The sequence below is a fragment of the Pristiophorus japonicus genome, chromosome 7 (assembly GCF_044704955.1).
Source record: "Pristiophorus japonicus isolate sPriJap1 chromosome 7, sPriJap1.hap1, whole genome shotgun sequence".
NCBI classification, from domain to species: Eukaryota; Metazoa; Chordata; class Chondrichthyes; family Pristiophoridae; genus Pristiophorus; species Pristiophorus japonicus.
In genome coordinates, this window is record NC_091983.1 from 211,451,611 (window position 1) to 211,463,918 (window position 12,308).

Sequence of the window (12,308 nt, forward strand, 5' to 3'; positions counted from 1 at the left end):
TCAAAGCCTCCCTGATAAAGTGCAACATCCCCACTGACACCTGGAAGACCTTGGCCAAAGACCGCCCTAAGTGGAGGAAGTGCATCCGGGAGGGCGCTAAGCACCTCGAGTCTCGTCGCCGAGTGTATGCAGAAATCAAGAGCAGGCAGCGGAAAGAGCGTGTGGCAAATCTGTCTCACCCACCCCTTCCCTCAACGTCAATCTGTCCCACCCATAGATGCCAACCGAACTACTGATTGAAACAAAAATAGAAAAATGCAGGAAACAGATTCCTAGTATCTGTAGTATTTTGTTTTTGTACAAATAGCGGAGGGTCTAAAACAGTCCGTGCTGCTGATTTCAGAGCTGGATGCCCTAATGCTTATTTTTTAGTCCATACACATTTACTGATTCCTCTCAAGTCTCTTCCACACTGTCGCTTCTGACTGTTCACAGAAAGTGAAAGGGAAAGCGAAAGTGAAAGGGAAAGAAACATCTTTACCGATCACCATAGTTATCCCTAAAGTTACCCGCCCACCCCCAAATTTCCTATTCTGCCTGAAGGCACAGTTCTACAGCTGCTTGTACAACCAGGAACTGATCCAAATGAGGATTATTCACTTACCAGCTTTGACAGCAAGTGCCAGATGATCTTACAAAGCACAGCACAGTCTTGCCCAAACCTGACCTCACCAGTGATCACAGTTGGGACCACTGGCTTGAATCTACATTTCTATTTCTTCCCCACTTTGCTTTACATAAGAAATAGGAGCAGGAATAGGCCACCTGGCCTCTCGAGCCTGCTCCATTTAATAAGATCTGAGCTGATCTGATCATGGACTCAGCTCCACTTCCCTGTCTGCTCCCCATAACTCTTTATTCCAATATCACTCAAAAATCTGTCTATCTTCACTTTAAATATATTCAATGACCCAGCCTCCACAGCTCTCTGGAGCAGATTTCCATAGATTTACAACCCTCTCTGAGAAGAAGTTCATTTGAGTTTTAAATGGGCGGCCCCTTATTCTGAGACTATGGCCCCAAGTTTCGGCCTGCGCCGAAAACGGCACACCTCCGAGCTGGACGTCTGATCTTCGCGCCTAAAAGTGCATTTAAAAAAAAAACTCCGATATTCTCCGGCTCCTCTGAGCTCGATCTCTGCTTGGCGTGGCGCGCTCTTCTCAGCGGGGGGCAGAGCCAAACACTCGTGCTGATTCTCTAAGTAGCGGGGGGGGGGTGGGTCCAATTTAAATGAGCCTTCGTGGTGCCGGCAACCCTGTGCGTGCGCGCAGTGTCAAACAAACATTGGCACTCAGCCATTTTTCAAAGGACTCGGCTGCCGTCGAGTCACTGACGCCGCCCCTAAAGCGTGGCCGAATGGCCTCAAGCACCATAAAGAGCTGCGTGTCAGGTGTTGATTCTTCGGCTGCCGGCAGGCCACTGATGCCGCTGATATCCTATGGCCGAATGGCCTCATGTCCATCCGCTGCTGATTCTTTGGCTGCCGGCCAGCCACTGACACCGCCCCTAAAGCGTGGCCGAATGGCCTCAAGAGCCTTAATGAGCTGCGTATGTCCTGTGTTGATTCGGCTGGCTGCCGGTCAGCCACTGACGCCGCTGCTATCTCATGGCCGAATGGCCTCACGTCGGTCCGCTGCTGATTCTTCGCGGCCAGCCACGAAGAGAATAATGGCCTGCCTCAAGCACCGCAGCTCAGCTCGAAGGCTACTTGCTGCCGCTGCCGTCGAGACACTGACGCCACACCCCTGCCTGTCTCCAACATGAAAGGCCTGCCTGAAGCACAGCAGCTCGAAGGCTGCTGCTATTTCACACAGGTAGGAACATGGTTTATTTAATCTCTTCTCTGCTTATAAATTTTTATTCAGGTTGGATTTATTTGTATAATATTTGTATAAGTATAACTAAGGATTGATTGTAGAATTTAATGACTACCCTCCCCCCCCCCCCGCCCCCCCATTCCCTACGCCCAATTTGTAACCTACGCCTGATTTTCTAAAGAGTAGACAAGGTTTTTTCGAGCGTACAAAAATCTTCACTTACTCCATTCTAAGTTAGTTTGGAGCAAGTTTTCACTGCCGAAACTTTGAAAACAGGTGCAAGTGGCCGGACACGCCCCCTTTTGAAAAAAGAATTCTGTTCCAAAGTGAAACTGATCTAACTGACTAGAACTGGAGCAAACTAAATGTGGAGAATTCCGATTTCTAAGATACTCCGTTCTATACCAGTTGTTCCTAAAAATCAGGAGCAACTAAGGCCAAAACTTGGGGCCTATGTCCCCTAGTTTTATTTTCTCCTAGGAGTAGAATCATAGAAACATAGAAAATAGGTGCAGGAGTAGGCCATTCAGCCCTTCTAGCCTGCACCGCCATTCAATGAGTTCATGGCTGAACATGCAACTACAGTACCCCCTTCCTGCTTTCTCGCCATACCCCTTGATCCCCCGAGTAGTAAGGACTTCATCCAACTCCCTTTTGAATATATTTAGTGAATTGGCCTCAACTAATTTCTGTGGTAGAGAATTCCACAGGTTCACCACTCTCTGGGTGAAGAAATTTCTCCTCCTCTCAGTCCTAAATGGCTTACCCCTTATCCTTAGACTGTGACCCCTGGTTTTGGACTTCCCCAACATTGGGAACATTCTTCCTGCATCTACCCTGTCTAAACCCATCAGAATTTTAAACATTTCTATGAGGTCCCCTCTCATTCTTCTGAACTCCAGTGAATACAAGCCCAGTTGATCCAGTCTTTCTTGATAGGTCAGTCCCGCCATCCCAGGAATCAGTCTGGTGAATCTTTGCTGCACTCCCTCAATAGCAAGAATGTCCTTCCTCAAGTTAGGAGACCAAAACTGTACACAATACTCCATCTTCTCTGCATCTACCTTGTCAAGCCCCTCATTATCTTATATGTTTCAATAAGATCATCTCTCATTCTTCTGAACTCCAATGAGTATAGACACAACCTATCTTCGTAAGTCAACCCTGTTATGTATGCAACCCTAGGTATCATACCACCACCAGAGGGCATACCTGTTGAAGTCCCAAGGGATTCCAGCATCCCTTGGAAACACTGTATATAAGCAGGCCTCCCATGCTGTACCAACACTCGAGTTTGAATAAAGGAGCCAAGGTCACACTTATTCATGTCTACAGTACTCAGTTACATTACTTTGTGAACATAACAAACCCCATCTCCAGAATCAACCTGGTGAACCTTCTCTGAACAGCCTCCAATGCAAGTATATCCTTCCTTAAAACGAAGACCAAAACTAGGTATGGCCTCACCAATACAGTGTACAGTTGTAGCAGGACTTCTCTGCTTTTATACTTTATCCCCCTTGCAATAAAGGCTAACATTCCATTTGCCTTCCTAATTACTTGCTGTACCTGCATACTAACTGTGTTTCATGCACAAGGAATCCCAGATCCCGCTGTACTGCAGCATTTTGCAATTTTTCTCCATTTAAATTATAATTTGCTTTTCTATTTTTTCTGCCAAAGTGGATAACCTCACATTTTCCCACATTATACTCCATCTGCCAAATTTTTACCCAGTCACTTAGCCTGTCTATATCTCCTTGTAGATTTTGTGTCCTCCTCACGACTTTGTATCATCAGCAAACTTGGCTACATTACACTCAGTCCCTTCATCCAAGTTATTAATATAGATTGTAAATAGTGGCGGACCCAGCACCGATCCCTGCGGCACCCCACTAGTTACTGTTTATATAAACAGCAAAACATCACACTCAAGATTCTTCCTGAACACTGCGAAACAAAACAAGCATTTCAAAGATCAAAGGACCCAAGTCGAACTGCAGCCCTGCAGAGTTACTGCAACAACTTAGATTTACATAGCGCATTTAGTGTCGAAAAATGGCCCAAAGCACTGCTGGAGCTGTAATTAGGAATAAATGGACAGCCAGCCAAAGAAGAAGATATTAGGAGGGGTGAGCAAATTCTTGGTCAAAGGTGGGTTTTAAAGAGGGTCTTCATGGAGGAGATGGAAGCAGAGAGAGTTAGGGATGTGGCTGAAGGAGTGGCTGTCAGTGGAGGATCAAATAGAGGAATGATGCACAAAAGACCAGAGTCAGAGGAAAGGAGAGTTCGGCTGGAGGGGGGGGCGGCGGGGAGGGCAGATGATTAAAAGGCTGGAGGAGTTTACAGCCATAGGGAGGGGCAAGGCTGTGGGAGCACCGTCCTGCATTTCTGAACTCTTTGCTTCAGCACGCGGTCTGAAGTTTGGATTAAGAAAACAGGAAGATTGAGGTTTAGATTAAAAAACAAGATGATTGGAAGTTTGGATCGAAAAGAGACTGTTAGACAATGTGGTGTCTTCCAGACATTGAGATGAGTGACTGGTCATGTCGATGTTAAACATTTGAGTACCTTGTTACAGCAGGAATAATGGAAATTCATGACTAAACGATTTGATGATGCCTGTATGTTAAGTATTTGAGTGTAACTTGTTACTATTTAATGACATCTGCAGGTTAAATAATCTGTTGTGTAAAATAATTCAGAAAGCAGTTAGCCGTGATTGTCTAAATGCAAAGAATAAGAGTTCAAAGGCTTTTTGGGTATAAAGGGATGGAACTGGCTTTTGTCACACACACAGGGACACCGGAGACACTGGACATTTGGAAGGTGTGTGTCTCAAGCAGCCATGGAAATCGAAGCAAGCTGCCTTTGTGAAGTGTTCTCAGTAACTTTCACACTTGGTTTGTTTAGTATGAATGTTTAAATAAAAGACCCGATCGTACCTTTAATACAACTGAGTATGTGCGGGTAATTCAATGTTAAAAGCAACGAAGCAAAAAAGAACGAGACAGCATTCTTGGTCAAAGGTGGGTTTTAAAGAGGGTCTTCATGGAGAAGACGGAAGCAGAGAGGTTTAGGGACGTAACTGAAGGCATGGCTGTCAGTGGAGGATCAAATAAAAGGAATGATGCACAAAAGGCCAGAGTCGGAGGAAAGGAGAGTTCGGCTGGGGGCAGGGGGGGGGGTGGTTAAAAGGCTGGAGGAGTTTACAGCGATAGGGAGGGGCAAGGCCATGCAGAAATTTAAATGCAAGAATGAAAGTTTTGAATTGGAGGCTTTTAGGGACCAAGTGCAAATATAGGTGAGCGAGGACAGTGGCAATGGGTCAGCAGGACTTGGCAGCAGAGTTTTGGACAAGCTAAAGAGGGTGAAGGATAGGCCAGACAGGAGAGCATTGGAATAGTCGAGTCTGGAGGTGCTCCAACAGCAGATGGGCTGAGGTAGGCAATGTTACAGGGGTGGAGGTGTTTGACCTTTGTGATGGCAGAGGATATGGGGTCCAAAGCTCAGCTTGGGATCAAAGACGACATTGAGGTTGCAAATAGGTTGGTTCAACCCAAGTCATTAGTAGCAGGATGGAATCGGTGGTGAGGGTACCGAGCTTGTGCTCATCGAAGACTATGGCTTGTCTTCTCAAAGTATAACTGGAGGACATTGAAACTCGTCCAAGACTGGGTGTCAGATATGCAGTTTGACAACATAGAGGTCAAGAGAGGTAGAGCTGAGCATCGTCAGAGTACATTTGGAAGCTGACCTGCGGATGATGTCACCAAGGATCAGCATGTAGTTGAGGAAGAAGACAGGGCCCCAAGGATAGATTATTGGGGACTCCAGATATAACGACACAGGAAGAGGAGCCATTGCTGGAGATAGTCTGTCTACGATTAGACAGGCAAGAAAGAGTGGAACCACTTGAGGGCAGTTCTACAGAGCTGAACAATGTAAGAGAAGCAGAGGAGAAATATGGTCAACTGTGGAAATGGCTTCAGGAGGTCAAGGAGGGATAATGCACTAATGGTCACAGTCAATGGATGTCTTGAGACTTTGATTAGGGCAATTTCAGTGCTATGCCATGGATGGAAACCTGACTGATGGTTCAAACTTGGAATTGTGGGGAAAATAGGCACGAATGTGGGAAGTGTCAACATGTTCAATAACTTGGGAGAGGAATGGGAAGTTGGAAATGGCATGGTAGCTTGCAAAGACAAGGGGGAGGGGATTACGAGGGTAGTTTTGAAAAGGGAACCATTGCCCTAATGCCAGCTAACATGGCCCAGAAATAAAAGTTGGGTGGTTAGTAGTTCAGTGGGAACAGGGTTATGGGAGCCCAAGTGTTATGTACTGCAGGTTAACAGTCATATCTAGCCCAGGTGCCATGCACAAGGGACAGGACTGGTACTATCCCAGAAGAACATAGAACATAAGAACATAAGAATTAGGAACAGGAGTAGGCCATCTAGCCCCTCAAGCCTGCTCCGCCATTCAAAAAGATCATGGCTGATCTGGCCGTGGACTCAGCTCCACTTACCCGCCCACTCCCCGTAACCCTCAATTCCCTTATTGGTTAAAAATCTATATCTGTGATTTGAATACATTCAATGAACTAGCCTCAACTGCTTCCTTGGGCAGAGAATTCCACAGATTCACAACCCTCTGGAAGAAGAAATTCCTTCTCAACTCGGTTTTAAATTGGCTCCCCGTATTTTGAGGCTGTGCCTCCTAGTTCTAGTCTCCCTGACCAGTGGAAACAATCTCTCTGCCTCTATCATTATTTTAAATGTTTCTATTAGATCACCCCTCATCCTTCTGAACTCCAACGAGTAAAGACCCAGTCTACTCAATCTATCAGAAGGTAACCCAGTCATCTCCGGAATCAGCCTAGTGAATCGTCTCTGTACCCCCTCCAAGGCTAGTATATCCTTCTTTAAGTAAGGTGACCAAAACTGCACGCAGTACTCCAGGTGCGGCCTCACCAATACCCTGTACAGTTGCAGCAGGACCTCCCTGCTTTTGTACTCCATCCCTCTCGCAATGAAGGCCAACATTCCATTCGCCTTCCTGATTATCTGCTGTACCTGCAAACTAACTTTTTGGGATTCATGCACAAGGACCCCCAGGTCCCTCTGCACCGCAGCATGTTGTAATTTCTCCCCATTCAAATAATATTCCCTTTTACTGTTTTCTCTCCTCCTCTCTCCCCCCCCCCCCCCAGGTGGATGACCTCACATTTTTCAACATTGTATTCCATCTGCCAAACCTTAGCCCATTCGCTTAACCTATCTAAATCTCTGCAGCCGCTCTGTCCTCTACACAACCCGCTTTCCCACTAATCTTTGTGTCATCTGCAAATTTTGTTACACTACACTCTGTCCCCTCCTCCAAGTCATTTATGTATATTGTGGCACACCACTAACCACCGATTTCCAAACCGAAAAGGACCCATTTATCCAGACTCTCTGCTTTCTGTTAGCCAGCTAATTCTCGATCCATGCTAATATATTTCCTCTGACTCCGCGTACCTCTATCTTCTGCAGTAACCTTTTGTGTGGCACCTTATCGAATGCCTTTTGGAAATCTAAATACACCACATCCATCGGTACACCTCTATCCACCATGCTCATTATATCCTCAAAGAATTCCAGTAAATTAGTTAAACATGATTTCCCCTTCATGAATCCATGTTGCGTCTGCTTGATTGCACTATTCCTCTCTAGATGTCCCGCTATTTCTTCCTTAATGATAGCTTCAAGCATTTTCCCCACTGCAAGGAGGCAGCCAAAACAATCCAATGACCAACATCAGCACAGCAGTCACAACAACATACTTTAAGATCAATACATTCACTGAAACCTTCCATATGTTATGAGGGCTCATTCTCCATATTTCTGCATGATATACACTGAAGCCCATACTTTTTGTATGCTTCAAGAACAAAACCTTGGATGGGTGACTTGCATCAAACCTAATCTACACTATACAGAATAATGCTTTGGGAGCCCGAAGTTGAGGCCACTCAAATCGGAGGGTAGAGGTTGCCTCAAATCATAAGAGAAAACTGTTAAATATCTGTTGTTAGCAAGACAAAATCCCACTTTACTAGAGGTTGGTTCTTTGCATTGTTTGGCATTAAGAGGCAAATAGTTTGTCAGTAAACTACCCCTTCAGTAGGGCAGACATTGCTCAGCACAATGCAGTTATAATGAATGCTTTATTATAGAGTTTAGAAAGTCTCAAAAACTGCAGTCTTTCAAATTCTTCCCGATATCATGAACACAAGGACTTTACACATTAAAACTACAATGGCTTCCACTTTGTGTGGTGTGCATAATGTTACACATTAATGGAGTTCTAATCCTTTGTCCACAGTCCAAATACAAAAATATCTCATGAAACAAATGCCCTCAAATGACACTCTGCTGGTACTCAACAACCAGACAGACAAATGCTTAATACATTTGTCTGAAATTCCCCTCTCTGCCACGTTGTCGTGGTGGAGGGGAGAATTTCAGCAGAAAACATTAGGCACCACAAGCTCAGTATCATGCATGACCCATGCCAATAGCATCCCAGCTGAAAGCAGCTCTCAACAGTCTCAGTTTATAAATAAACCAACATTTTATTTTGACTAGCTCTCCACTTTTTAAAATCTCAACTAATTAAATTCGGTCACGGTTCAATTATGTATTGTTTGCAGTTTTGTCTATTTTGCATGAATGATGATACACTTGCAGTGTGGGAGGTGAAAAATTCCACAGGCCCATGAGTCCACCCCCACCTCGTCCATTCCACTTTTTAAAAAAAGTGGGACGGGGAAGAGAAACCAGGCTGTGTCTTACCCGTTTGCTAACATTTTAAACGAATGTGCCAAGCTCACACAGGGCCTCTAATGGTAAACATCAGGTATTGCAGTATTAAAATTGTACATGAGGCTTTGCAATGAAATACGTAAGGAAAGACCATCCCTCTATTATATAATGATCCCAGCGGGCATCCAATTCCATTTTTAATCCCTGCAATGTTTTTAAACTTTGCTTCGTAGATTATTCGAAAATACCATGACTCCATTCCATTTTTTCTATCAGTTTGGGATTGTCTCAGCAACCAGCAATAGAAAATCTGCCTCATTTATTTCAAACAGTTATCACGCCGACTAGGGATGTTTTCCGGATGTTGGCTCAAAATATCGCCAGAGATTAGTTCTTCTTCATAATGAATGGTCCTGGACCAGTGTCCCCTTAAATAACCCCTACCACCTTCTGCTCCCTGTGCAGGTAACACAGTCTGATCTTGCCTTCAATGCTGAAAAGTTTTATCTGAATTTATAATGGTTGTCCCAAGCAATCCAGTGTGTAGACTGAAAGTCAGATTATCACAGGCACAATCCTCTTTGTTCTGGAATCAGAGTTTCACTATGTGCAAATTGGAAATTGCCACTATCCAAAATGACCAAAAACACCAGGCAGAGAGTTATTTTTAAAAAAAAAACTAAGCCATGCATGTATCAGATGCTCTTCCTTATCAGTAGATAAGCAGCTTCACTGAGGTACATTCTCACTTTTGAATTCAACGACAACTTACAGAAAGTGCCACCTGTGAGCAGTATTACTACGGTCAACAAGGGCAGACATCGATGACGAAGTCCAACACCGCCTTCAGTGTGCCAGTGCAGCCTTCGGTCGCCTGAGGAAGAGAGAGTGTTTGAAGACCAGGATCTCAAACCCGGCACCAAGCTCATGGTCTACAGAGCAGTAGTGATACCTGCTCTCCCATATGGACTATGTACAGCAGGCACCTCAAAACACTGGATAAGTACCACCCACACTTCGACTAGATCCTGCAAATCCATTGGCAGGATAGGTGCACCAACATCAGTGTTCTCGCTCAGACAAACATCCCCAGCATCGAAGCATTGACCACGCTCGATCAGCTCCGATGGATGGGCCACATCGTCCGCATGCCCGATACTAGACTCCCAAAACAAGCGCTCTACTCAGAGCTCCGACACGGCTAGCGAGTCCCAGGTGGGCAGATGAAACGCTTCAATGACACCCTCAAAGCCTCCTTGAAGAAGTGCAACATTCCCACCGACACCTGGGGATCCCTGGCCTAAGATTGCTCAAAGTGGAGAAGAAGCATCCAGGAAGGCATCGAACACCTGGAGTCTCTTCGCCGGGAGCACGCAGAAGCCAAGTGCAAACAGCGGAAGGAGCTCACGGCAACCCAAGCACCTCACCCACCCATTCCTTCAACCACCGTCTGACTCACCTATGACAGAGACTGTAGGTCCTGCATTGGACTCAGTCACCCGAGAACTCAGTGTGGAAGCAAGTCATCCTCAACTCCAAGGGGCTGCCGAAGAGGAACTGCAACAACCGTAACCAGTCTGGTGCCTGCAGTTGCTGTTTCATTGCCCTCCACTTTCCGAGTGTGTTTGTGGCTGTAACGGCAGTCGTACAGATCACCTTGCAACGCAGAAATGCCAAGTAGGAGGCTGTGCCCCATTATTGGCCCTTCCCTTTAAGCGAGGAAAGCAGCCTCTGATGCCATTAGCATTGCACTCCACATTGTTCAGCGCTCTGCCGCTACCGCCCCACTCCCGGACTTTAGCGTATTAAGAGAAGTGGTTAGTGTTTGATTTAGGACTCCACTTACCTATTGAAGCGCTAAAACTGAATTTTCCAGAAGGAGAAAAATCAATAGCGACTGGTGCTACTTTTTCTAATTTTCAAAAGTTATCGCCCCCAAACGGGGCTACGGAATTTCTCGCCCCCAGCGCTTTTACATAAACTTTTCAACATTAAAAATATTGAAAATAAAAAGAACCTTTTCAGTACATGGAAACAACAGTACATTTCTGCTTTAGTAAGAACAGAAAAAGCTAGAAACATTCTTATGTGTAATGTACTTATGAATGACTCTACGAGGCAATGTGTTGTACTCAAACTGTAGTGACCTTGGTCCTTTATTCGTAACTCCAGAGTGAGGCGGCCGCATGGTGGTTACCCTTTTATACAGCCCCTGCCACCAGGGCAGGAAACCCCGGTCTCCACCAGTTGCACCCTCTAGTGGTGCCAGCATAGTATATACACAGTGTAAACCTTATTGATAGTACATCAGGTAACAAATCTCCGCCTTATGCAACTATACAGTGACTACACAGAGAGTCTATCTATAGTCTGCATATATAACACACTCAGCATGTCAGGCAGCATCTATGGAGAGAGAAACAGTTAACGTTTCTGGTCAATGACCATTCGTCATCTGATCAGAGGGAGGGAGACGAGGGCAGAGAATTAACGTAGCTCACAAGGCTTCCTATAGAAGGATTGGGATGAGCAAGTGATTTTATATTGCTGGTTGCTGAGACAATTACAAATTGGCAGATAACAAATGAAATGGAGTCATGGCGTTGTGAAAATACTGAAGGTTATATTTTCTTCTGCATTCAGTCACTGAAAGTAACTCACCCAAATCGGCACCAAATAAACTGCAGGATCCTCAAATAGACCGAGGAGAAGATCCACGAGGACAAAAAAATAAGTGACTCCCTGTGTAGACCAATGATTGTATAATTTGTAGAATCTAGGGGAGAAAAAGTTACCAAAATTGTTAATCTTGTAATGTGAAAGAAATACTACAGGCAATGAGGAATCTTATTAGATAAATGAGATTATAAATATAAGTTGTTGTTGTTGTTGAGTCTGAAAGTCCACGATTTCTGTTAATTGGGTCACTGTGAATAATAACTAGTCAGTCATTACCAAATGGTCAGGTGGCAATGCTTGGCCTGCGAGAGCACGGGTATGCACACTCACCCTAATCTTCCGTAATATTGTTAAGCAACACCTAGGCTGGGCTGCTCTTCAAGCCAAGGTTTATCTTTGACCTGCTTTTTTAAATAAACAGTTGATCAGCAGCAACAAGTCCAACCGTTTTTCCAATCCTTAAACTGTGTTAACTATCCCCTTCACACTTGGTTTCCCAATTCACCAGAACATGAATACATGAACAACTACTTCTGCAAGTTTTCTACAAACAGTCCAAAAAACCATTAAAAGGACCTGGAACATAGGAACAGGAGTAGGTCATTCAGCCCCTCGAGCCTCATCATCATCATCATAGGCAGTCCCTCGAAATCAAGGAAGACTTGCTTCCACTCCTAAAGTGAGTTCTCAGGTGACTGAACAGTCTAATACGGGAATTACAGTCTGTGTCACAGGTGGGACAGACAGTGGTTGAAGGAAAGGGTGGGTGGGACTGGTTTGCCGTATGCTCCTTCTGCTGCCGCGCTTGTGTTCTACATGCTCTCGGCGACAAGATACGAGGTGCTCAGCGCACTCCAGGATGCTCTTCCTCCACTTAAGGTGGTCTTTGGTCAGGGACTCCCAGGTGTCTGTGGGGATGCTGCATTTTATCAAGGAGGCTTTGAGGGTGTCCTTGAAATGTTACCTCTGCCCACCTGGACTCGCTTGCCATGTAGGAGTTCCG

At 45.2% G+C, this 12,308-nt stretch overlaps 1 protein-coding gene across 1 annotated transcript in view; it reads right to left on the reverse strand.

Moving 5' to 3' along the window:
* tpcn3 (two pore segment channel 3) overlaps positions 1–12,308 on the reverse strand; it is a 92,722-nt gene that overhangs the window by 54,534 nt on the left and 25,880 nt on the right. Inside the window, exon 3 of the mRNA XM_070884567.1 lies at positions 11,288–11,402. Coding sequence (XP_070740668.1) covers positions 11,288–11,402 — 115 coding nt within the window. The remainder of the gene's footprint in view (positions 1–11,287; positions 11,403–12,308) is intronic.